General features: G+C 34.1%; 1 protein-coding gene across 4 annotated transcripts in view; it reads left to right on the plus strand.

Moving 5' to 3' along the window:
* Nucleotides 1–26,667, plus strand: part of jp (junctophilin) — a 288,282-nt gene that overhangs the window by 152,058 nt on the left and 109,557 nt on the right. For all 4 annotated transcript variants that reach the window (XM_085813222.1, XM_085813224.1, XM_085813223.1 and 1 more), the window contains exons 5-6: nucleotides 6,457–6,749; nucleotides 26,101–26,319. In XM_085813222.1, coding sequence (XP_085669348.1) covers nucleotides 6,457–6,749; nucleotides 26,101–26,319 — 512 coding nt within the window. The remainder of the gene's footprint in view (nucleotides 1–6,456; nucleotides 6,750–26,100; nucleotides 26,320–26,667) is intronic.

The following is a 26,667-nucleotide window of genomic DNA, read 5'->3' on the forward strand; positions in this document are numbered from 1 at the left end:
AAGAGGGTTTTGAACTACCATCGGAATTAGTGAACAAAAGTGAGGGCGAGCTGAAATAGACCACATTTCAAATGGATTAAGGCACACATCGGTAATAGTGGTAACGAGCTCGCAGATGAACTAGCAAAAGAGGCTGCAAACATTCTTCCCTTCCAAATTACTCAATTCCATATCTAATATCATTACTATAAACAAAATTACAAACAGAATTAATTAATGCACTTATGGAATGCACTTAATGCACTTATGAAATATTAATGCACTTATGGAAGCAAACCTGGACTGAAGCAACGACCGGCAGAAGAACTTTTACTTTCCTATCAAATCCTTCCAGATCATAATATCTACCAACCGTTCAATTACATTTTTCCTAACAGTTCATAGTCCATTTACAGAATACCTTCATAGATTCAGACTTCACCATACAAATATCTGTACCTGTGGGAATGAAGGCATAATAGATCATTACCTCTTTCGCTGCAACCTTACCAAAGATTATCACCTTAAAGCATACAATTTAACTTCTGCTCAGTTATGGTTTCAACAGTTATTAAAAAGTAATATTCTAAGAAATCATCTTCATAATATAATAAATTATATCTTCGCAAACATCGATAATCTTAAAGGAACTTGAAATCATATTATTCTTTGTTCATTTACCTTACTTAATACGCCATCCTTTCTGCTACCTCGTTTTAATGCTTTCACTCAAGACCATCTTTATTTAAGTACATCTTCAAGATCTCCCAAGCTCAATCAAGAATTTAAGAATATTTTCTAACTCCATCTCCTTAATATATTAATCTTAAATATATTAATAAAGTCTCAACTCAAGATTATTAGTCAAGACTTTTACTCAAGAATGACTCTCTATCAAGAACTTTTCATTCAAGTCATCCTAATTCATTCAAATACTATTTCTCATCAACTTTTATTCAATTAATGTTCTTCATTCTCCATAATGAAAAACTATACTCTTATTCTATACTCTTTACAAAACTTACATTCTCAGCCCCTACTATTCTCATACATTATGTTGTTCATTTTCAAAATTTGCAATGATCAAAAGTATTTACTTACGTATTTATGTTTCATTTACTTACATATTTATTTAGGTATTATGTATTTATATATTTAATTTTTTAAAATTTTTATTATATAATTCTCAAAATTCTAATACTATATTGACTTCATATATAACAACATTGTATTTAGGCATTTATCTTATTCTAAATTTTTAACTTTTATTTATTGTATCTATTTATGTTTATTATTTATTGTATTATTTATGTTTATTATTTATTGTATTATTTATATATTTATTTCTTGATATTTAATTTTTATTATGTAATTATCAAAATTCTAAAATTTTATTGTAATTTATATAACAACACAGTTGGTAGATGATTCCATCATTTGAGCGTAAAAGCTGAATGTTTTAAAGGCGGTGCAGCTGCTCATCTGATGGTAAATTAATTAATTAATTAAATTTTCGTGACTCGTTTCACTTTGTGACACCATTTGGGTTTTCCACCCACAGTTTAAGAAACGCTGTTATATTCTAATATTCCATTTTCTATCATTGAGTCCGAACCGAAGCACCTTAGGTACTGTGACATCAGTCCAGGGGGGCTGTGAATAAATTAATTTAATAGCTGACAGATAAATTATTTTAATACTTGATAGATGGTAACACTGATCCATGCATTCGTTCCTGAGAATGAATTACTTATTCTTGCATCCAACAGCTAGCAATAAACTCAGTCTCTTGCGTAAAAGCTGAATGTTTTAAAGGCGGTGCAGCTGCTCATCTGATGGTAAATTAATTAATTAATTAAATTTTCGTGACTCGTTTCACTTTGTGACACCATTTGGGTTTTCCACCCACAGTTTAAGAAACGCTGTTATATTCTAATATTCCCGAGGTTCAAAGAAATCTGTCGCTCAGAAACATTCTTGCAGGTTTAACTGAACCATCGAGTGTGAAGAGCCCTCCCACGTTTAGTTTTATGTTTTCATTTCCTTGATTCATTAAGTTTGCTATGAATACATTCCTTCTTAACCAGGTGAAGTCCATGACAATGAAAATAGTTAGCTTCAAATGCTTGCTTAGGGCCGAAAAGTGTACTCTTTCCCGGATTGATAACTTCAAAGGATGATGATGGAAAATAAAATAAAGGGGAAAAAAACATATCTATTCTTTAAAAAATATATATCAAGGGTGCCACAAGTTTTTAATTTTACTTCCAAAACCGCTTCGAATTTCAGTAGCTTGGGAAAACTTGCTGTATGCATCCTCGCGAACAGAGCGAATCGTGGCTAGCTTGGGGCAGAAGACTGAATTTCACGAAACAGCGGTTCTTCGCCCCTAGATTTGCATCCTTGCGGCTGCTTAGGATTTTTACAGTTTAATCATATTTGATATGCAACAGCCTTGTTACTTGAAAGCCGCTTCACAAAAATTTACATAAAGAATCGTGTTTGCCAGCTTAAAGCGGTGCATAGTATTTTTTAGTTTAGATTCCTGTGCCTTGTTACTATTTTATATGCTTTAAGAAATTGAGACTTTTGTTACAAAAACCACATTTTGGAATGCCTAACTTCAAATATTAAAGTTTTTATGTACTTTATCGTAAAGATAGTGCGCACGCGCTCTTGAGCCCATGTTCGAATCCCGCTCAAATCATGGACATTTGTGATTATAGTGTCTTTGTAAAATGGAGGCGCTTAAAAATTTATCTATCTGTACGTTTCTCAAGGGATCGATGGTAGGGTTTTGAAATCTTTAGATACCATCGAGCTGTGTTAAAGTAGTATTAAGAACACAACATTCTTTACAAAATCCCACCATCTTGTTTTTACGCAAGAAAAAAAAATCGCAAAGAAATTGCAGCATGATTTGGAAAAATACTGATGAATCTTACAGAATCTTATTGAATGCTTTCATAGTGTAGAGGTAATCAAATCTTAAATGTTATCCTCGGAGATGTTGTTGGTCAAAGTAGGATGGAACTCTGAAAGAGAGCTCTGGTGTTCTTCACCTAAACAATCCAGACTGTAGCCGTGGCATCAACACCGATGTACTACCGAAGCTAGTTACCGATCAACGTGATAAAAGAGAAATCTTAGTATAGTGATGAATAAAAAGATTAATGCATAATTTTCGCCTGCCCAAAGTCTTCACAGGTGTACCTCCTTAGCCGAGAAGCGTAACACTTAAGCGGTCGCTAGAGGGCGGGAGAAATGACGCTAAAGAAGATGGCGTTAAGGAAAGGAGGGCCGCAACCTTCAGGATAATACGATCGACACTACAAAAACTCGACACGCCGTAGAATTGATACTGCCGCGTTGTCGACATTAAAATAACTTAGACGAGTCTTTTAATTAGCACTGGCGCAGAATCATATGAGAAAGAGTTTGATTAAAATATTAGTTTGGAATGTTAGTATGTAGTGATGATACCAGCATGGAACTGTAACCAGGTTTTAAAGTGGCCGAGTTGATCTCGTGTCGTATTCCCATTCCAATCCAATCTGGGAAGAACAACATAAGAAGAATAACACAGCTATTCAACAAAAGAAAAGTAGAAAATATCTGTGACTTTAATAATTAATAAATTTTTTGCAGCACACTGTATTGCTACCTGGTTGGTACAGTGGTTAAATAAGACAGCTTCCAGTGCGGGTCAACGTTCGTATCCCGAATAAAGCATAGTCATTTATTGTTGTCATTATTACATAAAACTGAAGCATGTAAAATCTATGGTTACGGTTGTCCTTTCGCCAGCAGCCGAGCGGTAGAATCGTTGAACACTGGTAGTTCCGACCTGGGTTCGATTTCAGGCAAACGGCCTGACTGCATGGGCGTTTTTATGGTTTTCTCCATGTGTAACACGTATATGATTCAGTTTCCCTTAAAAAGTCTTCAACGAAGGTATCCTTCCCTTTAGACAGATAGCTCTTGCGTACTTTGCCGTAATTAAGGAAACCAAACCAAGCTAAATTAACCTTTCGAGTATTACACGTCAGATCTCTTTATTAACTGATAAAAGTTCCGTGCTCTTTTCCTTAATGAAAATAAATTTTCATTTATAATTTATATTTTTATATAACGAGAAATCGCGTGTTATTACAAAAGAGAGATTGACAAATAAAATATATTAATGTTTACTTTGAGCAAATTTTTAGAAGTAAAATATTGAAAAGATTGTTTCGCAAACAGTAATAATGGCTGTCTTGCTATGATTCTAATAGTATTCCGAGGAAATTATACATATAGATTCTCTTAAAATAAATACTGCTGTTGAGTTTATGCTTTGAAGTTTCGACACCTGCTATTTAATTAGCGGCAAAAAATCTTAATTAAATACTGAAGCAATTTTTCGAGAGCTTTATGAAACCTATTTTTAATAATTGTGATTCTGCCATAAATTTACTTAGAAAGACTTGGAATCTTGCTGAATTATAAATATAAAAATTAATTAGCAAAAGAGTCTTCTACTTAATCATTTTGAAAAATGGTATTGTACTGGGTAATTCAGCATGAAAATTTAGAAATATGAGATAATGTCATTTTAATTTACGATTAAGAAAACTTCCTTATGCACGTGCTTATAACCAGAGCAAATATATTGGCTTCCCATGTCAACATGAATGCGCAATTCGGATCGGTGAATTAACCTAGTTGGATAGATGAGTTAAAGTCTCTGCTATAAAATCATTTTGATGTCGTTAATTATTCTCTTTACACAGTTTTATACAGAAGCAGCGAATGAAGAATGAATTTTAAAAAATTATATTATGCCTAAAGGGCTTTTTTTCATTTACACATATATACACGTTTCGAGAGCATTTGTACTAACACCCCTTTGAACTAAAAATGCTTCAAAACTGCATATCCTCAGAATATTCGATAGACAGTCTCGCATGCTGGAGATAAAAATATTTTATTCCGCAATGTATTTAAAGGGCATAGAATCAGCCTAACCATAAAATGGCCCTATGACTTAACATGACTGTTCGATGATATCCTGGGTAATTATTTATAATGTTATGAAGATAACCCGATTAAATCAACCATGGAATACTTTTCTTTCATTAACACTTTTGGCCCTACGAGGCCCGTGTAAAAATGAAAGTTTGGCACATATTTATTAAAAGGTAGTACGTGACCTAAATTGTGCCTCGACCAAAACTTCTCTTTCCAAAAGGAAAACAAGGTTAATTTTTAGTTTGAGTACTGTATTGAATATGGCGAATGTTAGCGAAATTTGGACATTATTGATAACTAGTTTCTCTTTTTCATATTGAAACAAGCTGTTGCATTTCATTTATTATTGAATACGTATTTCGCCAAAAACATTAGCCCCTTACGCTTACAAGGGAATTAACCAAAGATGGCTTCCGTTTCTCTAGTATGGAAATCCTACGTATGTTAGAGAAGGGAATTTCTTGTTACAAAAGTCATTATTTAACCTAGAAATAAAATAACCCAGGGAACGAGACTCTATAAAGCAAACATAACATTTACCAGACTTAAAGTGACGAAACGCAAAATGAAAGAAACAGAAGGAGTGATGGTCCGCAGCTTCACGCAGCCTACAATAAAGCTGGGCTTTTTGGAACAGTAGCAATACAGCCGGTAACAGCGTGGTTATTTGTAATAATTGCAAGCAGCTTAGCTCCTCAGCCTGGTATTAGCTGCAAAGAGAAATACAAGCACCGCTCTCAAAGAACACTTCACTACCAAGGAACTTCCATGCGGCACTTCACCAATCCGTTTTTTAGTCGGCTGGAATGTTTTACGCTCCAGTTACATACTAACGTCAGTTTTCAGTTGCTGAGGAGTCCACCAGTGGCCAAGCAGTAAAGTTATGAACACGGGTGCTTGAATCCCGACGAACGGATTGGCTATTTGGAGTTTTCGTAGTTTTCCCCGTGTGTAAAATATATGAAGGCAATTTCTTTCAAAAAGTTCTTTAATGAACACGTATGGTTATCTAGATAAAGGTGGACGTGGCGCTATACCGATTAACCGTATTGGTAGAGGGGTGGTGCCCACGTCCTCCGTCGTATGTCACATGTCAAAAAGTTCTTCACTAAGGTATCCCTTCCCATAGGCATATAGCCCTCCATTTGCTGTGTCATTAGCAGTAATCAATTAATGAATTTATTTGTTGAACTGGAACCTGACTGTAAGCTAAATGCAGGATTCTTTTAAATTTTTACTATGGCAAAACAGCCAGCATTATCTTAAAAGTCCTTAAATACGATTCTTTAAACTTTCTAGCTGCATTACTATGAGAACGGCCACAAGAAACATTATATGAGCATTCTTGAACAAAAGGAGAAAAAACATCGTTTCACTGCTTTATTCAATTCAGGAAAGCTTTATTTATTCATTGATTAATTATTTTTATTTTAGTTCCTTCCGATTAATATGATATTTTGCTTTTAGGGGCTGAAGATCAAGAAACAGCGGAGCACAGGGGACATCGACCGGCGGGGGGTGAGCTCGATCCGAAGCTCGGGTTCGAACCTAAGTTCTGCGAGCTCCGAGTCGAGTCACTCTGGGATGGCGCACAGCCAGGCGGGCTCCATACACACTGACAGCAACGTCAGTTTCGTTAGCCAGGACGAACTGTGTGATGCCGCCGTCACCGAGACCTATATGGGCGAATGGAAGAACGACAGGCGATGTGGATTTGGAATCGCGGAGAGATCGGATGGATTGAAATACGAAGGGGAATGGTTAGTAATCTAAATACTCTATTAACGTCAACTCATTTTTTCACTTCCCTTTTTTATATGTTAGGAAAGCCATTTAATCCTTTTCTAACAGAAAAACAGTTTAACGATTAGAATGGACACTACCACTTTTACCACAAAGGTTGGTAGAACTATAAGCCTAATTTGCACAAAACAGTCAAAGGATATGCTTAAGAAGGCTAAGGCTTATATTTTTAATTTTATATTGTCTAAAGCTTATATTTTATATTTTATGGTGTATGTATAAAGCATAGAGAGAAAGGTGGGTAAATAGATAAATAGTTGGATAAACAGATAGATATAGATACATATAATACGATGCAAGGAACCCTTTTTTTTTACCCTTGATGACCTTTTTTCTTGCAGTTTGCCAATTTGCTTCTGGCATTTGGTTTTTACATTTATTTGTTTCGAAAGGATTATGAGATGAATTTTAAAATTTATTTTACATTATTACCACCACTTGTTGCTGCTCTCAGTGTGCAATTGGACTAGGTTTTGAACTGCTTTATAATTTGTACTTTTTTATTACGTATAATGTTGCACAGGCTTGAAACACCTGGCTTCATCAAGTTTTAATGGCTAATACAAAGTATTGACGATGATCAGTGGTCGGTTGAGAAATGGATTAAAGTCGCTGCACTGATTCTAGTTTATAAGATCATAATTTAGGGGTGGAGAAGCGAAATTATTCAAAACGTATGAAAATGATGTTGGTCATCCACTTCTAGAAAGATGCAATGTTCTCTATTTTAAAATAGACAGTTCAAGACGGTATAGAAAAGGGCGCAGCCCATTCCACCTAATCGATGTGATTTTATGAAAAAAGACGGTATCGACAGTTCAAGACGGTATCGACTTTCCTTTATATGATCGCAAAATATGTCGTCGTCACCGCACAGAGGAGTGTGCGAGATATTCAACCGTTTTGCGCAGCAATCGTTACTAAAGTTAAGAGATAATTTAGTAGGAGGGAATGAGTATTGTAAAGTAACAGTTAGAGTTGAGCATAAGGAGAATTTGACAACATTGGAACTCATTAGTTGCCGTTAAGCAGTAACAATCGAAAATTATGGTAAAATGAACGTGGTTGAAAATGCCTGGAGGTACCTAGTGTTTTTAATTTCCGAACAAAGAAATACTACATAAAACTGAATATGGCTATGGATTATAATATTTTATGCATCTTTTCATAAAAATGTTCTTTCGCAAGTTTGATACATCTGGCTAAGGTCAGATTAATTTATTAACAAGTATGCACTCGCTTGCTGCCTAGGAAGAGCAATGCCCTCCTGTAGGATTTTCTAACTCGTATTTACGTTACACATGGAGAAAATTATAAAGGCGGTTATACCATAACTCGTTCGAAGGGATTTGAGCCAGGGGCTGAGTACCAGTGTTCAAGAATCATATTCACTATGCCACTGGTGATCTATAAAGCATTTAATCTAAAGCATTTGGTATATAAATATGAACTTCAGATTATTAAATAATACTATATTGTGAGAATGCATGTAATACAAAGCAAAGAATTAGTAAAAAAGATCAAACGATTTGGTATATGTTGCGTAATATACGGTATTAAAAACACTTGTTATTAGTTATAATAACGCCCCAATATTCATAATTAAGAACTGTATGTAATTTTCATTAAATGCACTTTAATTTATATGGATTAAATTGATTATTAGAAGTTAAAATGAATATTTAAATTATTTTTTCGTTTTGAAATCTTTCATCAGTTACAGACTGATTTAACATTAAAAATAAATTCTAGGGGTTATGCCTTACTGAAAAGGCAATACCGCGAAAACTGGCTGTTTGCGCTTAGCCGCTTAGAGATAAATTCAAATCTTAAATTTTACGTCATGCTAATCCTTATTTTACAAGTTCAAATGAACAATAAATGCATGGTAGCATAATATAAAGGTATAAAATTTTTAAAAAATTAAATTGCCAAAGACTCAAGTAAAGACACTTTAACGTTAAAAAAAGTATTTAGAAGTGTATTTATTGCTTTTGAATCGCACAGTTTGTCAAGCAATTACACATTGATTAAATATTGAGAATAAATTAAAAATCTCAAACTTTGCAGAAATGGTTAAATTTTAAACCTTGGTTATATTTGATATATATATCTACGCATGTAAAGACGTTTCTAACATCAAAATAATAAATGTTCATTATAATTTGTTCATTTATTTTTCTAATGTTTTAAAACGTCAAGTAGTTGATGTATTTTTTTCACAATTAAATCACTCGATGAAGCCAAATTCTGAAGACAACGCAAAAATTCGATTAAGGAGTTGCATTATAGACAGAATATTTATAATGTTTTATTAAATTTCATTTTTAGACCAATATTTTAACATTCAGTGGTTAAATTTTACTATCAAATAATAATAGTGCAAAAGAATGCATCTTTCTAAATTTACTGAGTAGTAGATGTAAATTACCAATAATATTTTTAAATGTTATACACTCAAACGTGTAAATATACATTCAAGCTGCATTCAAAATATTATAACATACATATAAAATTTCATTAATAACCTATAGAATTTAAATGAAATGAATTTTTATGTATAATACTGTAATCTTTTTCAGATACATTTTTATGGAATATTAAATTCATGGGTTGAGTTTACACGTTATAACGTAACTAAAATTAATTGCTGATCGTATGATATATAAGTGAAAAATGTTTGAACCACATGCCTTTATCTTTTGGAAAAAAATAATGCCGTATATATTTCACCTTGAAAAGGCTTTCAAAAAATTAAATTTCGAAAAGTTACGTGGAGAATAAAAAATAATATTTTGAAATAAATTTTATTTCAAAGCATTAATTTTATTGCTTGATGTTTTGAAAAGCTTAAAATAAGCCTTTTTTCATAAATAAATACATCAGGCACGTATGATAGAATCCTTTCGGTATTTCCTGGTTAATCAATATGAGAAAGAAGAAATATATTACTTTTTGTAGTAAAAGCCCTCTTTTTCCCTTTATCTACACAGCGAAAACGCATCATTAGGAAAGTAATTTTATTAGTTCATCATCGAGTAATTCGTTTAATTCTTATTGTTTTGTAACTGAGACATTGTTACTAATTCAGAAGTCAAATAACAAAAATCAGCATTATATCTTCTAAAATTTCACAGGACTAGTTTCGATGGTTTTACCGAATAACCATCCTCAGTTGCAAAAAACCGCAAATGAACAAGATAGGAATAAGATAAGAAAGCCTGGACAAGAATAAGCAAGTGGCGCCATCTGTTGGTGAAACCAGAACTAAAACATACTTTCTTTAAAGGCCGAAGGCAAAGACGGATTGGAATTAGGATCGTTAACTAGAACAGTAAGATTTTTTTTAATGTGAAATGCCTCTAGAAAATCCAGTTCTCCAATGGAAAATGTTTTTTGAATAATTTTGGCAGCAGAAAAATTGAAAGTGTGATTTTCGGACCAACAATGTTGAGTAAACTCGCAAGGAACCCTATAAATACACCAGGAATTCATATCCGGAATTGTTGTTTAATAACTAAATCCTGAATATTGAATAATTATTAATGACTGAAAGAATTGTAAACTAATTCCTAAAGGAGAGAAGGCATCAGGCAAGAAACACAGTCAGCAGTCTATTTTCATGAAGCCTTATTCATTCATCAGACAGCAAGTTTTGCCATTCCATGCACAATAGTACCTTTAATTTTTCAATCCCGACAACCTAGCAGACTGATAGTTGCCAGCGATGTTGCCAGTTAATACTGCATAACACTTTTAATCATCTTTCAAATTAAAATTTTACATTTCTTAGTAAATTAAGTGATTAAAAGGCTATGTATATGCCTCTGATTAAACATCTTGAAGGAAACTTTTGTGTGGCATTTATCTTTTTCAGTTCGTAAATTTCTGCATAGGTAAAGAGTAAGAAATGGCCCTTAAGGGAAATATTTGCTACAGGCCTCTTGCGCAAGTGATCCAACGAATTAAATGTAAAAGTATCTTTTGAAAAATTAGTCCTTTCATTACGAAATAGGTGAACAGATCTCCACGTGACTTTATATTACGATGAAATAACAGATAATGTTTCCCTATCTGTGGCTTTTAAATTTTTAACAGCATTTTTTATCGCAAGATTTGATGTTCTGCATGATATGTTACCTGAAATTTTATGTTATCTTGAATTTCTGGGGGACTTATTCCTAAACTAAATCACTGCTATTGCTCCCAAATAATTTAAGTAAATCTATACAATAACAATAAGATTTTACTTATGTTCTATGAGGTGATATAGTGATAACTATATATCATATATACCATCCGAATATCTAACCGTCAAGAATGCGACATATGACATGCGACATGCGACGGAGGACGTGGGCACCACCCCTCTACCAATAGGGTTAATCGGTATAGCGCCACGTTCACCTTTATCTAGATAACCATACGTGTTCATTGTGCTAATATACTAATACATAAACATACATACAGATTTGGTACTTAATACTGTGGCGTTAAAGCTAATTAATGTTAGACACTGGATAATACATTGCCATGTTACAAGGTGTATGCAAAACCATGGATACGATAACATATATACATAACGTGTGTACTCAATATATGAGTACACTATGATCCTTTGAAGCATTATCATTAGATTACAGAAGACATGTACACTGCTCAAAAAAAAAAAAAAAAAAAAAAAAAAAAATGGGACAGTGCTATATTTTCCGTTCTACTGGGGCGATTTACGAAATTCAAATTGCTTTCTTCATGTCTCGAAAGCGCGACTTAGGATATATATTAGATTTATATATAGCACTATTCTAACATAGGTATTTTGACACAAAATCGGACTTTTTCTGAAATAACATACCAATTTTTTTCCATATTTCGATTCTACGACTCAAATTATGCCAGAATACCAAATTTTGTAAACATCGTACGAGTAGTTTTTAAAATATTAGCTCTCAAAATTTTAGCTCCTGAATGTTAATTGAATTTGGCAAATATTTATTGATATCTCTTTTTTTATTAAACTTTTTGATTTTTTCTCTCACATTTCGAAATTTAGGTTCATTCCAAATAAAATTTACCCATTTTTTGTGTTTTAATTTTTAAATTTCTATTTTTAAATAATTTTTATATATTTTTCGAAAAAAAATTTGAATTATAACCTATAAAATTTTTACCATCATCTTAAAGTAGGTGTATTTTTAAGCATATCTGCAAAAAATTAGACTTTTTTACTCAAAATTTTCTAAGATATACACGAATTTACATATTTTCGCGTTTTGAAATTTGGCATCTATTTTTTGAGCGATAATAACGCCAAATGTGGTCTATGGATTTTTGTTACTGTGAATTGCCACAGCTATTTTTAACCTTAAATTTCAAGTAAAATTTTGCGGAGAATTAATTATATGACATTTTTTCCTTCAATCATGCGTAATAAATATTTATTAATACTATATAGAAAGCTATTTTTTTAAATTCTAGATGATATTATTCAAATTTTTAACTAACTATTCTTTTAAATTTCTCTCTATCTTTTTTTTTTTTTAATAAGAGTAAATTTTCGTAAGAGTAAATTTTTATCTTCGGCGTTTTATCGTCTGCTACTTTACTTCGTTTAAATCGAATTGTCTAAAACTGAGAATTTTCCTTTGACGTTTATTTGAATTTTACGACATCAACTCCATAATTTATTTCTAAGCAAACTGTTGCTTTTGAAGCGACTGATACTATCATCCATATTTTTAAAGCACTGTATATTTTTATAGAAACATAAGATTTAGAATAATCATTTTTATAAAAGTCAAATTATTATATAAATATACAACCCTCTAGAGACTGAATTAATGGAAGTTCAATGGTTATGTAGAAATGATCTTCAGCCACTTAATGGCTAGATAAATCAGCAGATTCTGTGGACAAGTAAGAATAATTATATAAACGACACCAACATTCTGGATTCAATTAACTACGAGGATACGATGTTCATTAAATGAATTTAAGAAGTTTTAAAACATAAAAAATCAACTCACTTTTTATCCTAAAATGTATTTTTGTGCGTAGCGTATTTTCATTATATCCTTAAAATTCTAATTTAGAATGTAATTGTCAAGAACTGAATCCTAATCATCAGTAATATAATAAGTAATTATTACCTTTATTAATAAATCCTTCTTATAAAGTAATTGCAAATATTTCAAAAAACTTTTTCTGTCTGAATGCAAACAATTGTCTATGCAAATATTTTCAATTTTATATTAATCAAGATTGCACACCATATTATTTATTTGCACTTCAATTCTTACCGTCAGTTCTAGTAGAAGTTACAAATCAATTATCTTTAATTAAGGATTGGATTGGATTATTTAATCATGGCAAAGCACAAGAGGGCTATCTGCCTAAAGGGAGGGAGGCCTTCGTGGAGGACTTTCTAAGGGAAACTGGCTCGTATACACGTTACGCATGGGAAAAACCACGAAAACGCCCATGCGGCCAGCCCGTTCGCGGGATTCGAAACTTGGACCGAACTACCAGTGTTCAGCTTCTTTACCGCTCTGCCGCTGGTGAGTTATTTAATTAAGGAATGACCATCTAAGTTTAAAAACAGCGTACCGTAACATAAATTCAATTATTGGCGCCGTATCTTTCATGTTACTCCCGATTGGCAAGCTACATGATTTTTAATGAGTATTCGGGTTTTGCTAGTAACTTCACTTGGAAATCGCGCTTAAACTAGGTTAGTTGGTTATTTGAACATGGAAAGAACATGGGAGCTCTTTGATTAAGATGCTTTCATAGAGAACCTTTGTAAAGAGAACCTAGAAAACTACGAAAACCGACTATGCAAGCCTGGGTTAGACTTCGCAACAAACAATTAGTATTTAACAATCTTCAAATGCTAGGCAACTGATGAGGCTCAAATTAAATCTCCAATTTAATATTTTATTTGTAAATATTTAAAATATTGTATTCTTAGACACAAAAAGCAGAATTTAAGTTTTGTTAACTCGTTAGTAAACTACCAAGCCGTAGTGCAAATGAATATTCAATTTCTTTTGCAATAATTGTATTCACTTAATATTCTTGGAATATGAGCTAAAGAAGGAACGTTCTCGGAAGATTAAAGAAGTGTTTAAATCCAGTGATATTAGGTTTAATCTTACGTTTTCAGCCAGAAAACGTATTCCAAATGTTTTGTATTGCATGACAATGCATCTTTTCATTATTCAATAAACAGTTCGGAGAACCGCTTGTGTTCCGAAAATAAGTATGTGTACTCAATCGTCCTGCAGGTTCTTCAAATTTGTCTTCTTGTGATTTTTTTTTCTTTCCCAAAAACTAAAGTTGCCTCTCAAAGGAAAGTTTTTTGACATTGAAGAGACAAAAGAAGTATGACATCTACTTTTAGAGGCATGTCAAAAATCTCTACAAGCCTTCTCTTCCATTACATGTTGTGCAGTCAGACAAAAAGTTGCATCAGCGCAAATTCTAAATCTATTTTTATTACACTCTGATTACTTTATTAACATACAGTGAATATATACTAAATCTTTTACTTCAGCTTAAGTAATTCGGAATTTTTGACAGAATTGTTGTCGAAACTAGGACTTAGATAAGTCAAATTTAATATTTCGATAACCCAATAAATTCAAGGTCGAAGTTTCAATACTTTATTTTCGGAGGGAGGGGAAACTTTTTCAGGTTTGGTCAATTATCCTAAGTATATTTGCTTTGATTCTTTATTTTTACATAAAAGCGAAAATTTTACGCATGGTAAACATATAACGCATAGCTTCAAATTAAAATTTAATAATATACAGAATGGTTATAATAAAAATTCCACATTGAAGCGGTCATAAAAGGAAAACTACTGGATCAAATGTTATCAAACTTGGTAATCGTGTAAAGGAGTTCATGGGAATTTATTTTTTGCGAAAAAAGGAAGTTCGAAATCTCACCACCAGGGGGGAAATGGCGCTGTATGTAATATTCTTAAACGAAATATGGGTCGGAATCTAACTTAACCTTTTGTTACACGGGTTTAATATGTTGTATACCCTTAAGAAACTTTGAAGTAGGCAAATTACCATTTAAAGGCGTTAAATTCGATAAATGTCGAGTGAGCCATCCGCGTAAGTGAGAAATTCGTCCGTGAAAACCACGTATTAGCGATTAAAAATGTGAGATCGCAAATCACTCGCACAAGTGCGTACTATCTGGAAATCGTTTTCTTACAGATCGCTAATTTGTAATTTTTGAAGCCTGAATTCGGCACTAAAACATGAAGATACTGACTAAAAACGCTTTTAATCGATTTGGGCCAAAGAAATTCCTCATGTTATCTATCTAGTTCCATTGCATTCTCCTACTGCAATCGATTGCATAGCAGTCATTCCACACCGTTTAGTGTTGAATGACAGCTAGTTTTATAACTGAACCATTTTTCTCTGAAGAGCTGTCGACAACTGGACCACTGTGATTGCAGCTTACTTAGAGTCAATGTTAAAATGTTTCATAATACATGAACTGCAGTAACGTGGCATTTTAGATACTACGATTTTTATGCAGGGCTGGGCCCCACCTCACGAGTGTCGCATAGTTACTTAGGCAACATTTCACGAATGAATGTCTTATAGGCCAACACTTCCCCTCTTCCCACCAGACCTCAACCTCTGTGAGTTTTGGCTATGGGGTTATCTCAAAAGCACTGTTTATGGTGATAATCTAAACAATTTGGCAGAAATGAGAAAGTGATACACTGACATATCCGTAACATTCCTCCTGATATTCTAAGAGCTGCTGTTGAGAATGCAGTAACAGGATTTGCTTTCGGAAAATGCTGGACGCTACATTGAACATGCTTTGTAACACGTTTCGGAAACTATTAAACACATTTTAAACAGATATTTTCATGTCTTATTTCATTTAACAATATTGTATACAGCGCCATTTTTGCCCTGGTGGTGAGTTTTTGAGCTCTTTTTTTTCCGAGGAAAATAAATTCCCATAACCTCCTTTACACGATTCCCAAGTTTGATAACATTTAGTCCGGTAGTTTTCCTTTTATGACCATTTCAAATTGAAACTTTAATTATAACCACCATGTAAATTAAACTTTAAAAGTTTGACAGTTTGGTTCAAGTCCCAGCTTTAAAAATATATTTATAAATATAATCTTTTATATTAATCCTCTTAGAAAGAATGTTTTGAAAAGCTAATTTTTCTCTCGCGTTATAAAGTGAATAAAAAAAACATGATCTTTAATATGATTTAGATTGTTTCAGCCGATTTAAGAATCGGGTCACTCGGTGGTACAGAATAAACCCTGCTGAACTGTTTTATTTCTTTGTCATTTAGCAAAAATCTTTTAATTAAAATATTTATCCTTTGGACTTCGCTTTAAACTTTATTTATAGTTAAAATGACTAGAAAATGAAAAGCTGTCTTCAGCGGAAACGCAGTTCATGTACCTGATATTTTAAAAAATTGACAAGAATGCAAAATTTATGGAAGTCTAGCAATCGAAAAATCTTCATTTTCTTGTGTGAGCACTGCAAATAACTGTAGAAGGAAAGAAGAAAATTAGGGAGAAAAGTAAGCAAAAATTTTCAGGGAAAATTTGGCTGTCAGACATACCAAGATGTTTCAAAAAGTTGGACACTTTTGAATATACTTTCAGGATACTTCAAGGAATTTAGGCGTTCAAAGAGAGAACACTTGGACGTATACACTAGCAAATACCATCAATTGAGCTTGTGTTAACAGAAAAGACAAAAAGGATATCATTGCAGATTAAAGTGAAGAGCGACTGGTTTTAGACTATATGGTTCTATAAATTTAAATTACGTTATAGAACATCATATCGTATCATAAATGGAGAATCCCATGATTTTCTCAGTCGAATTATCCGAAGATTCGGGAGTTTATCCATTGTTGTATGTGGATATCATCTAAAGGCGTTTTTTTTTCCCTCCTGATGAAACAGCGGCCGAGCAGTAAAGTCGCTGAACACTGGTAGTTCGGTCCGAGGTTCGAATCCCGCGAACGGGCTGGCTGCATGGGCGTTTTCGTGGTTTTCCCCATGTGTAACGTGTATGCGAGCCAGTTTCCCCTAGAAAGTTCTCCACGAAGGCATCCCTTAGGCAGATAGCCCTAGTGTGCTTTGTCATAATAAAATAAACCAAAACCTCTTAATGAAACCAGTCTTTCCTTTCATCTCATACCTTCAAAATGTTTAGCCTCTAAAGACTGATAAAGGCTCTGACGAAATACTTCGTGAAGAACTTTCTAAGGGAAACCAGCTGTCATACACGGTACACGTGAGAAAATCCACGAAAACGCACATGCTACCAGCCCGTTTACCTTGATTCGAACCCAGAGTGAACTACCAGTGTTCAGCGACTTTACAGCTCGGCCGTTTGTGGGCCTTTATGAAATGGAAGGCGATAACTTTATTCAAAATGATTGTCAGAAATATCAAGATATTTATTTATTATATTATAAAAAAATTGGATGCATTTAGTATTATAATTTAGTATTAGTATTTTTTCTTAAATTTAAAACCTTTTAATCTTATGATACTTTATTCCTGGGATTTCAAAAATAAAATATTTGACTAAAATATGAATAACTTTTTAAGAAACCAAATGTAGGATAAAATTGTGTAAAGCAATGGGCACAATGATAAAACTGTTTAAAGCAGTGTATGCAAGTCATCCTAAGTTAAAATGTCGGTTATACATCTCTCTTATTTATATATATCTTTTTTGAACGGAACATTGAAAGGCGTGTTAACTGTGCTTTACTGCATTTTCTCTTTTAATATATGCAGTTTTCAAACGCATCATAGTCTGGGTTACATCGTAGTCTTCCGAAAGAAACGCAATTCAAATAAATAAAATCAATTTCTGGAAAATTTATATTAATAAATATATTTAAAAGGCTGAGTTCGAAGGAATAAATAGAAAATTTTAAAACAATTATCTGAAGAGACAATGCAACGCAAACAATTAAAATAAAAGTATAAAAATTTAAAAATTACCTAAAATAATAACTATGACAAAAAATATATATAAAGAAAACTATTTGAGAAAAAATAAACGCTGCACCTTTATTTACGCAGTTCGAATAGGTAAATAGAAATTTTTAAAACAGTTATTCGAAAAAAAAAACATGCAACTTAAACAATTAAAATGAAATTCGAAAAAGAAAAAATTACTTAAAATAATAAGTTATAATTAAAAATATAATATAAAGAATATTATTTGGAAAAAAGAACGACGGTGACTTTTTTTCCTCTCACGGGAAAGGAAACTAGGTTGCCATATATTAAGAAGTTCGCCAAGTGAACTATTCTTGGCGCAAATTGAAAAAAAAGTGCCAACATAAATTTGTGAATTTCTCCGTAAATTTTGCTCCAAATTTTACAAAATTTCATATTTAGGCGTGATTTGAGTTGTAGAATCGAAATACGTAAAAAAATTGGTATGTTATTTCATAAAAAAGTCCGATTTTGTGTCAAAATACCTATGTTAGAATAGTGCTATATATATATAAATCTAATATATATCCTAAGTCGCTCTTTCGAGACATGAAGAACGCAATTTGAATTTTGTCAATCGGCCTAGTAGAACGAAAAATGTAGAACTGACCTTTTTTTTTTTTTTTTTTTTTTTTTTTTTTTTTTTTTTTTTTTGAGCAGTGTACATTCTAATCGCTTTGTATCTAGATGATGTATCTTTACGTGCACAAAAACACCTAATTTCTCAGAAACTACTGAATAGAATTTAATATAAATATTTGGAGTGATATAAGCTGCAATAGCGAATTTGAATTTCATATTCAAAATTATGTTATGCAATAAGTGAAACTTAAATGCTACGTGACATTGAAACTTTAGAAAAACGTTAGAGAATTCAAACAAATGCAGACCTTTGGCATTAATAGCAAATGCGATCTCCACAACTTGTACCGATGTATAATAGCTATGTTAACAAACGTTTGAAATTGACCCGAGCTATCCTGGTTTCAAAATTATATCGGGAATTTTTAAATGAGCGTCTTCAAAAATTGAATAAGAAGAATTAATCTACAGAGAGGAGTCAAGGCCACGAAACTTGAGTGATGTTCTTTTGAGGATACAGCTTTAACACACTTTCATCTTTACCTCGCTCCATTCATTACATGTCTTTTAACAATAGACTTCTTGCAGAATGTATTCAGTTTGCTTTCCAATATTTTGAATATTCTGTTCACTGAATGCTTTAGCGTTTTCTTTAATAACGCTGGATGAAAAGTAACGTCAGTACGTTGATAGTTCTGAAAGGGCTTTATTCCTATAAGTATAAACACTTACAATATAATCATCTTTGCTATGTGTGTAGAGACTATTTTTTGGAAGCAGGTGAAATGAAAAACGAGCAACGCCTTAGCCGGGAATCGAACCACGGATCTCTGGAATACGCTCCCAGCCTGCAGACTATCACACTACGAAGACATGCTAAGAAGGCGGGAGAAATATCTTATATACTCCCCCTTTTAAAGGGCGAATGGGTTTTTATGGGACTCAATCACCAAATACTGCGTGTGGAGAATCATCATCCACCACCCTTTTAGTTCGGGCACCACTGTAGAGACATTAGGTTATTTCGAAGTAAGAGAGAGGAAACGTAAGCAATGTTCTCGCCGGTACTCGAACCACGGACCTCTAGAAAACGCACCCAGCGTGCAGACCACCACACTACGAACGCATACTAATGGGACTCATAGCGAGTGAGTGACAACCAGATAGAAAATAAGGATAGATAGAAAATAGGATAATAGAAAACAAGATAGTTAGAAGTATGATACACCAATAGTAAATAGATATCATTTCTCTAGACTATTTCTCCGGGACAAAACACTAATTCATGGGTTACATTTTTAATTTGGTACTTACTATTGCATTTTTATTATTCATTATTTTTATACTGGAGAAGAGTCATTATTTTAATTATTTCACACTTCGTCTGCTACGTTTTTACTAAGTACCTCTTTAAAGTTAATAAGTCTGTCCCTGAGAGCTTGCTGTGATGTGAAGCTGTAAAGGAACAACTGAAAATGTAATAAGCTGTAGTACTAATGTCCTGGTTGCTTTTTTCTGACTGGATGTACATCGGAGGGATTCCTAACATGCAAAGCATGATTACAAATATCTTTGTAATTTGGAGGCGAAAAAGCCTTTATATGACTTGTAACTGCTTTTTCTTCTTTCGTTTATTGGAACAGCCTAAAGGACTGCTTCGTAGTTTACAGTACGTGCTATTACCATTTGATACAGGATTTTTTGGATATGGGATTTCAATGTCCAATGTGAGCCTCACACACGTTTGCAGTTTTCCTCTATTTGCCCTTAGTGAGGCAATATGTTGGAAACATCTTTTATCAGTGATGATTATAACAATTTTAATGTTTTTATCTTGGATACTAAAGTAAGATTTTGTGCCCTTGTTTGCCCTGTTGTATGAATGGCTAGGACTCTCGATTTTTCTTCCTAAATCTTGAGCATCTTGAGCATTTGCTTGCACATAGATCTTGGAATATATGGAGGCAGATATTAGAATTTTTCTGCAGAATATCTTTTGTTTTTCCACTAGTAACTAGAGCTACGAGATTCCATATTCCATGCAGCATGGAATGCAGGACTGCTAAGCTGCCATAAGGAGTTGAATGCACTTTATAGGCTGATACGTAATAGTGCTGAGAGTTTAGATTCTGATATTCCGTTGAATTTGTCGAAATCTTAAATCTACTGGGTTTATTGTGTACAGAGATTAAATGCAAACTGATTATTATTTAAATTTCTTTTATGGGTATGAGGCCTATTATTCAAATTTATTTTATGTGTATGAGGCTTTAATCTTTCAGCTAACAGGAGCTCTGTTTCTCTATAGTGGCCAGTAAGTTGATGGGAGTGTAGGACTTCGGGTCTGCTGGGTCCTTATTCTGTTTGGAAAACTGTATTATTTATCCCGTTTCGAAACAATCCGGAAAAATCTCCAAGAGTTAAGCATTTGTTGAAGAGGAAAAGCAAAATATTATCATTTTCTTCTTTAATTAATTTTTTAATCAACTGTATCGTGCAGTGGAGCTTACTTTCTTACCAAATTTAATTTTTATATAATTCGGACTTCTTTCTGTGTATACGTATTTCTGATTAGATTGGTATTAGTTTGTCTTCTGACTTCTTATTGAAGTATCTTCCTCGGGATCATCTTTGAGAAAAATAGCATCTGAAATGCTGTTTAATGAAACTATTGTTGCGTCTTCTGTTATTTGTTGCTGCGTATTTTAGACTTGTCATGGAAGGGTAATTTTTGCAGATTGGAAAATCATTGTTCATTGAAATCTTATATAGAATTCCGTAAGTGTTCTTATTTTTTGTGACGAACTACCTGCAGATTTTTAATTTAGCATTCTTCATCTTCTTCGCATAAATTCTTCGCTGTTCACTATACTTAATTCAAACGTTTGATCTTGCTAAATTGTCTGAGTTAAATAGAAAGGAAACGAGTTCGAGGTGTGCTGTTCTTACTTCACGAGCGCGGAGGTAGTTAGCCAGAAATTGAAGAACCCCGCGTTTCGACCTGTGTGCTTGCCTCGGAGAATTGTTAATCGTTCAACGTGATATTCAAAGTTTGCTGAATTAGCAGCGGTATTGTAAAACGCGGTGAAGTTAGTTACTTTTAGAGAGCCTCGTAGTTAGAGTCTTGTTATTATTTCTTTTCAGGTTCTTATTTTTATTTTACCGCCGGGTCGGCGTAGTTTGTGAGCGGCAAGAGCACGCAATTGTAATTTCTTAAGTTGAATAAAAAGGGACTTAAATCCTTAGCAAGACTCTGTCTATTTTCCAGTTTCAGCAGCCACCTCTTGGTTGCGTGCATGTTGGAGGCGCGCAACTCTACAGACTTATTCAGTTCTATAAGAGTGGTATGTTGGTTGGTCGTTGTTTTATTCTGATTACTTTGGTTCCATACCTTGTTTTGGCGTTGACGTTTTATATTTCTCTGATGAACATAAGATAGTTTGATGCGTAAGTGATACGATGTATATTCTGTGTTCATAATTGGTTATACAAACTGCGGAGCTTGAAGTTTATACAAGTTGTGTAGCCGACTTGACATTTGTAGGACATACGCTTTCCTTTACAATAAGAACAGTATGGTCTATATTTACACTCATGTAGAGGATGGAAGAACACTTGTCAATTAAGCATCTTTAGTACCGAACAATTCGGTAATCGGATGCCATCTCCAGCCTAAGTAAATACGTTTCCACTGCACACAACAATAGAAAGTTTAAGGAGAGCATTCTACTATTCAGCTAACGCAACCTCTTATTTTGCTAGAAAATATAAAAGAATGGGGGAAAATTGTTAGACAATATTCCAAGTTGATTTGGTATTTCATTAATCAGAACTTTTGAAGTGAGATTTTTTAAACATTAATAATGGTAATCCTTGGAACCTTTGCTTTGGAAACTTAACGTCTATTATTCCGTTTGCTTCTCCTATACTCTTTTACGGTCTTAGAAAGCTTTTTAATGCTTTCTACTTTTTTTACAAGAAATGGAAAGTCCATCTTTCTAATTTGTGACGTTTTCCATTTTCATTTAAGTTTCTTAAGAGGGACAATTTTGTCTAATTTCTCAGACAACAGGCTATTACAATTGTTTGTTGGACAAATTAATAACGCCGGAGATCTAGGTTTCTTTGACTCTATCTGCGTGTGGAACTACAGTCTTCTGTTGGTCTTCAAGATGATGGTTGCATTTATGATATTGGTCTTGGTTTAGATCATTGAATATTTGTTTCGGAATGTTTGTCTATTGTGAGAAAGCAAAGCATGCTTTCGTGAAAGAATTTAATCTTTCAAGGATTTCTAGCAACTTTTACCGAGAAGTCGAGTCCATGCAGAATCTGTTCCCTGTAGTTAATTTTTCTATTTTTACATATCTAAAGTAAATTTTAGAAATTACGGAACGCTTCAAAGAGGAACCGATATCGGTAGGAATGATATTTGGATCTACCATTGTAGCCTATTTCTAGTCTAAATTGTATTACTTCCTTCTTTTTGCGATAATTTAATTTGCTTATAGATTTTTTTTTCAAAATTGAATATGATTTTCTATGAGCTGAATGAAGAATATTTTAATAGTTACGATTATAATGCTAAGATTGATCATTGCTACACACTGTACGTTGAAATGACTAATAGAATGTATTTATACACCACATAAATCGGGAAAAATGCATATTTGCGGCATTAAGTAAAAAGGAACAACTGATTAAAGTTTTCTATACATTTTGGGATATTCAGTGGCATAGTAGGAAAGAGGCAAGAGGGCGTCTGTGCTCGGGCGCAGCATCCAGGTGGTTCATTTGCTTCAGTTGAAAGTCCGAAAGCTTCAGTTGCCCCCGGTGCTTGAAACACTAGCCCCGGGTAATGTTCTGAAGATAAACATTGTAGTTGATAATGGAATTAACACCGATAGCTAATATTAGATGGCAGCCAAATTACGTCAGGACGGTAGAATTTTCCTTGATAGAGGACATTTTGTTATATCTGACCCCTGTAGTCTGGTCAAAAATGGTCGATGGCCCTGTTAAGAGCGGGAGGAAAGCATATGAAGCGGAATCAGGTTGCAGGGAACAAATACATCCAGTTGTCCCATAAGAAGAACACACAGTGGAAATTGACGATTTTAAAAGAGCCTAATAAAATTTACTGAAGAAAAACATTGGTTAGCGAAGCACGTAACAATGAAGGCCGTGACCTATGTAGGAGAGAGTTGCTGCTAAATAAAAATAATTCACCAGGGGCCCCATAAAAAAATCCAAGCTGGATAAATCTGGCGAACGGGATGGCCATCGAACGGGTCCACCACGGCCAATCCATCGGTCCGGAAATGTCCCATCCAAGTAATTACGAACCCACACGTGATTATGGGCTGGTGCACCATCATGCTGGAACCACATGCGATCACGAACGACAGTCGGAACATCCTGCAGGAATTCCGGTAGCACCTCTTGTAGAAAAATATGATAACATAAGCTATTTGTACGTGCAGGTAAGAGGTGTGAGCCTATGAGATAGTCTGTAATAATACCCGCCACACATTCACGAAGAAGCGGGTTTGGAATGCATTTGGACGTGTGCCATGTGGATTATGAGTTGCCCACACGTGCATGTTGTGGCTATTGAAGACGCCATCCCGTAAGAAAGTTGCCTCGTCCGTGAATAGCACATCCGATGGGAAATCCGCCTGTGCCGCACACTGCTGCAAGAACCAATGACAGAAATGAACTCTAAGAAGGTAATCTGTCTCTTGCAAGGCTTGGACTCTGCAAATGGTATGGGAGCAAACCATTTTCCTGCAATACTCTCCAAACGGTGGAATGACTCAGCTGCAGACGACGTGCAATACCTCTTGTACTTCTCTGAGGTGATTCATGCACAATGTTCAAGATGGCTTCTTCAATGCGAGGTTGTTATGCACTTCTTCCACTCCTAGTTTCCAGAGGTGGCTTCAAATGACCCGTTTTCACACACAGACCGATGCAACCTCTCGAACATTGTGTGCTTCGGCATACGCCTGTTTAGAAACCGTTCCTGGTAGAACCGTAGCGTTGCTCTGCCGTTCCCATTAGCAGCACCATATATGAGATGCATGTCAGCTTTTTCCCTGTGCTTAAACTCACCCATCACGCTCGACATCAGAGTTACGAATGATCCTCTGATGCATCGGATCGTGGTTTGTCCGGCTCACTACCGCCCTCTACCGCTGCACTGCCAGCCAATCACAGCTGTAGTTCCTATTACTGATAGTGTTCCCTTTTTTTAACATTTATTGTGAATACTATAATGCTGAAAAGAAGCACTTTGCGTTGATTTTTTTTTTTTTTTTTTTTTTTTTTCGTTCCTGCCTTAACCCGTCACTTTAGACCCTGCATTCCTATACAAAAAATACATTTTTAGTACGTTCCACCACCCTCCAAGTTTGTCCCATGATCTATGAAACACCCTATATACAAATTTCAACACGAAAATATGGGATATACACGAAAACATTTTTAATTACTAGGAGCTGTGAAAATGAGAGTGCGACTCACTAACACAAGAAATCCGACCGATGAAACTCATAAAATTTTGTCTGCCGAATTACAGATCGTTAGGCGTACAGTCCTCATACATGCAGTCGATGCTAAATAGGGTCTTTATCGGTGAATCGGTTAATTGATAAATAACAAAAAATGAAGAGAAGTACATATATTGAAAGAAAGTTCATGTTTTAACATAAGTAGGGGTACCCAAAACTTTCTATCGTTTTATCCTGTTACAGAACAGTTATTTACATTTTTAATATGGAATTTATAATTTGATCACAATAAAATAAATTCCTAAAGTAACCACTATTACATTTAACTAATATTACAATAAAAGGCCGTAAATTGAGTTATTTTCATTATTATCGATATCGGGAAAAATTCAAACTGCCCATTCATTTCAGGTCCTTTTACTTTTACTCTGATTATGTGCAAATCAAGAGAATTTAAGAAATTCTAGGCTAAACATAAAATAAAAAATGACTTGTCTAACCGGACCCAGTGTCCTGATGTCACTCAACGCTGGGACGGGAGCAGGAGCTCAGAAGGTCGGGAACGGGAACCTGGCTGGCAGTCAAGTGGTACGAAATTTTCCTGAAGATCCTGCGTGACCGCGAAGTCCCTGACAAGAAATATGAAGACGAACACTCTGGATTTCTACTTCTACTCTGATAAGTTGAGGCATTTCGAGAGAAACAGGTAAACAATTCAAACATGAAGAATATACAAGAAACACATCCGTAATTCATCGGAACGCAAGTAACAAATTGTCAATCTCAAATTCTAAAACAATGATCATGATCCCATTCTTCTACTGATATCCAAAGCGCATTAGTTGCTTCTTTTTTCTATGTTTAGCCAGGCTTTTTATCATAAATGCTTTCAAAAGTTAAAAAAATACCTTTTTTTCTATATCGAGAGATAAACTTTAATTAATAATTTGAAGCAATGCCTAAGCACTTCAATACATAATTCAGTTAGCGTCTAAAATTTGAGAGCTGCAAGCAGTGATATATACTATCATCTACTGGGAGTGAAGGTCAATATACAAAATTCATATATAAAAATAAATTGATAGCGGAAAAAGTAAAAAAAAAAAAAAATGTAACCAACTTTCATTCACTCCACCTTACTCTTTACTTTACTCTAATTTATTTTCCCATCTCTTTTAGGTATAACAACAAGAAATACGGTTACGGTGTTACGACACTAAAGGATGGCACAAGGGAAGAGGGCAAGTACAAGAATAACGTGCTAGTCTCATCTGGCAAGAAAAAACATCTTTTCATGTTGCGATCGGCTAAGTTCAAAGAGAGGATAGACGCCGCCGTAAATGCTGCGCACAGAGCTTCCCAAATAGCTCTGCAGAAAGCGGATATTGCAATATCCAGGTTGGTTGCTAGGACTTTTCTTTTGGTCATAATTCTGTGATGGACTGTGCGAAACCGCTTCATAACAGTGTCCCTCCATAAAGAAGCTAGACTTTTACGGAAGTCTCTCAGTGTTCGAAAAAAGCAGAAACTCTCATAGCAGTCTGCTATCTAAAGATTTTTGCATGCATATAAAGATCAGTTTCTAACATGTAAAAAACAATCTTCGTAAAAGTTTGATTGTTTGAATGCTACAAAGTACACAAAGGCTATTTTCCTAAAGTGAGGGATGCCTTCGCGGAGTACTTTCTAAGGGATAAAATTTGTTCGTAATCTCGGAAAACACGAAAGACAACCATGCAGTCAGCA

Source organism: Stegodyphus dumicola, chromosome 3 (assembly GCF_044657685.1).
Source record: "Stegodyphus dumicola isolate Sdum_Otavi_A_Nest chromosome 3, ASM4465768v1".
Classification (NCBI taxonomy): Eukaryota; Metazoa; Arthropoda; class Arachnida; order Araneae; family Eresidae; genus Stegodyphus; species Stegodyphus dumicola.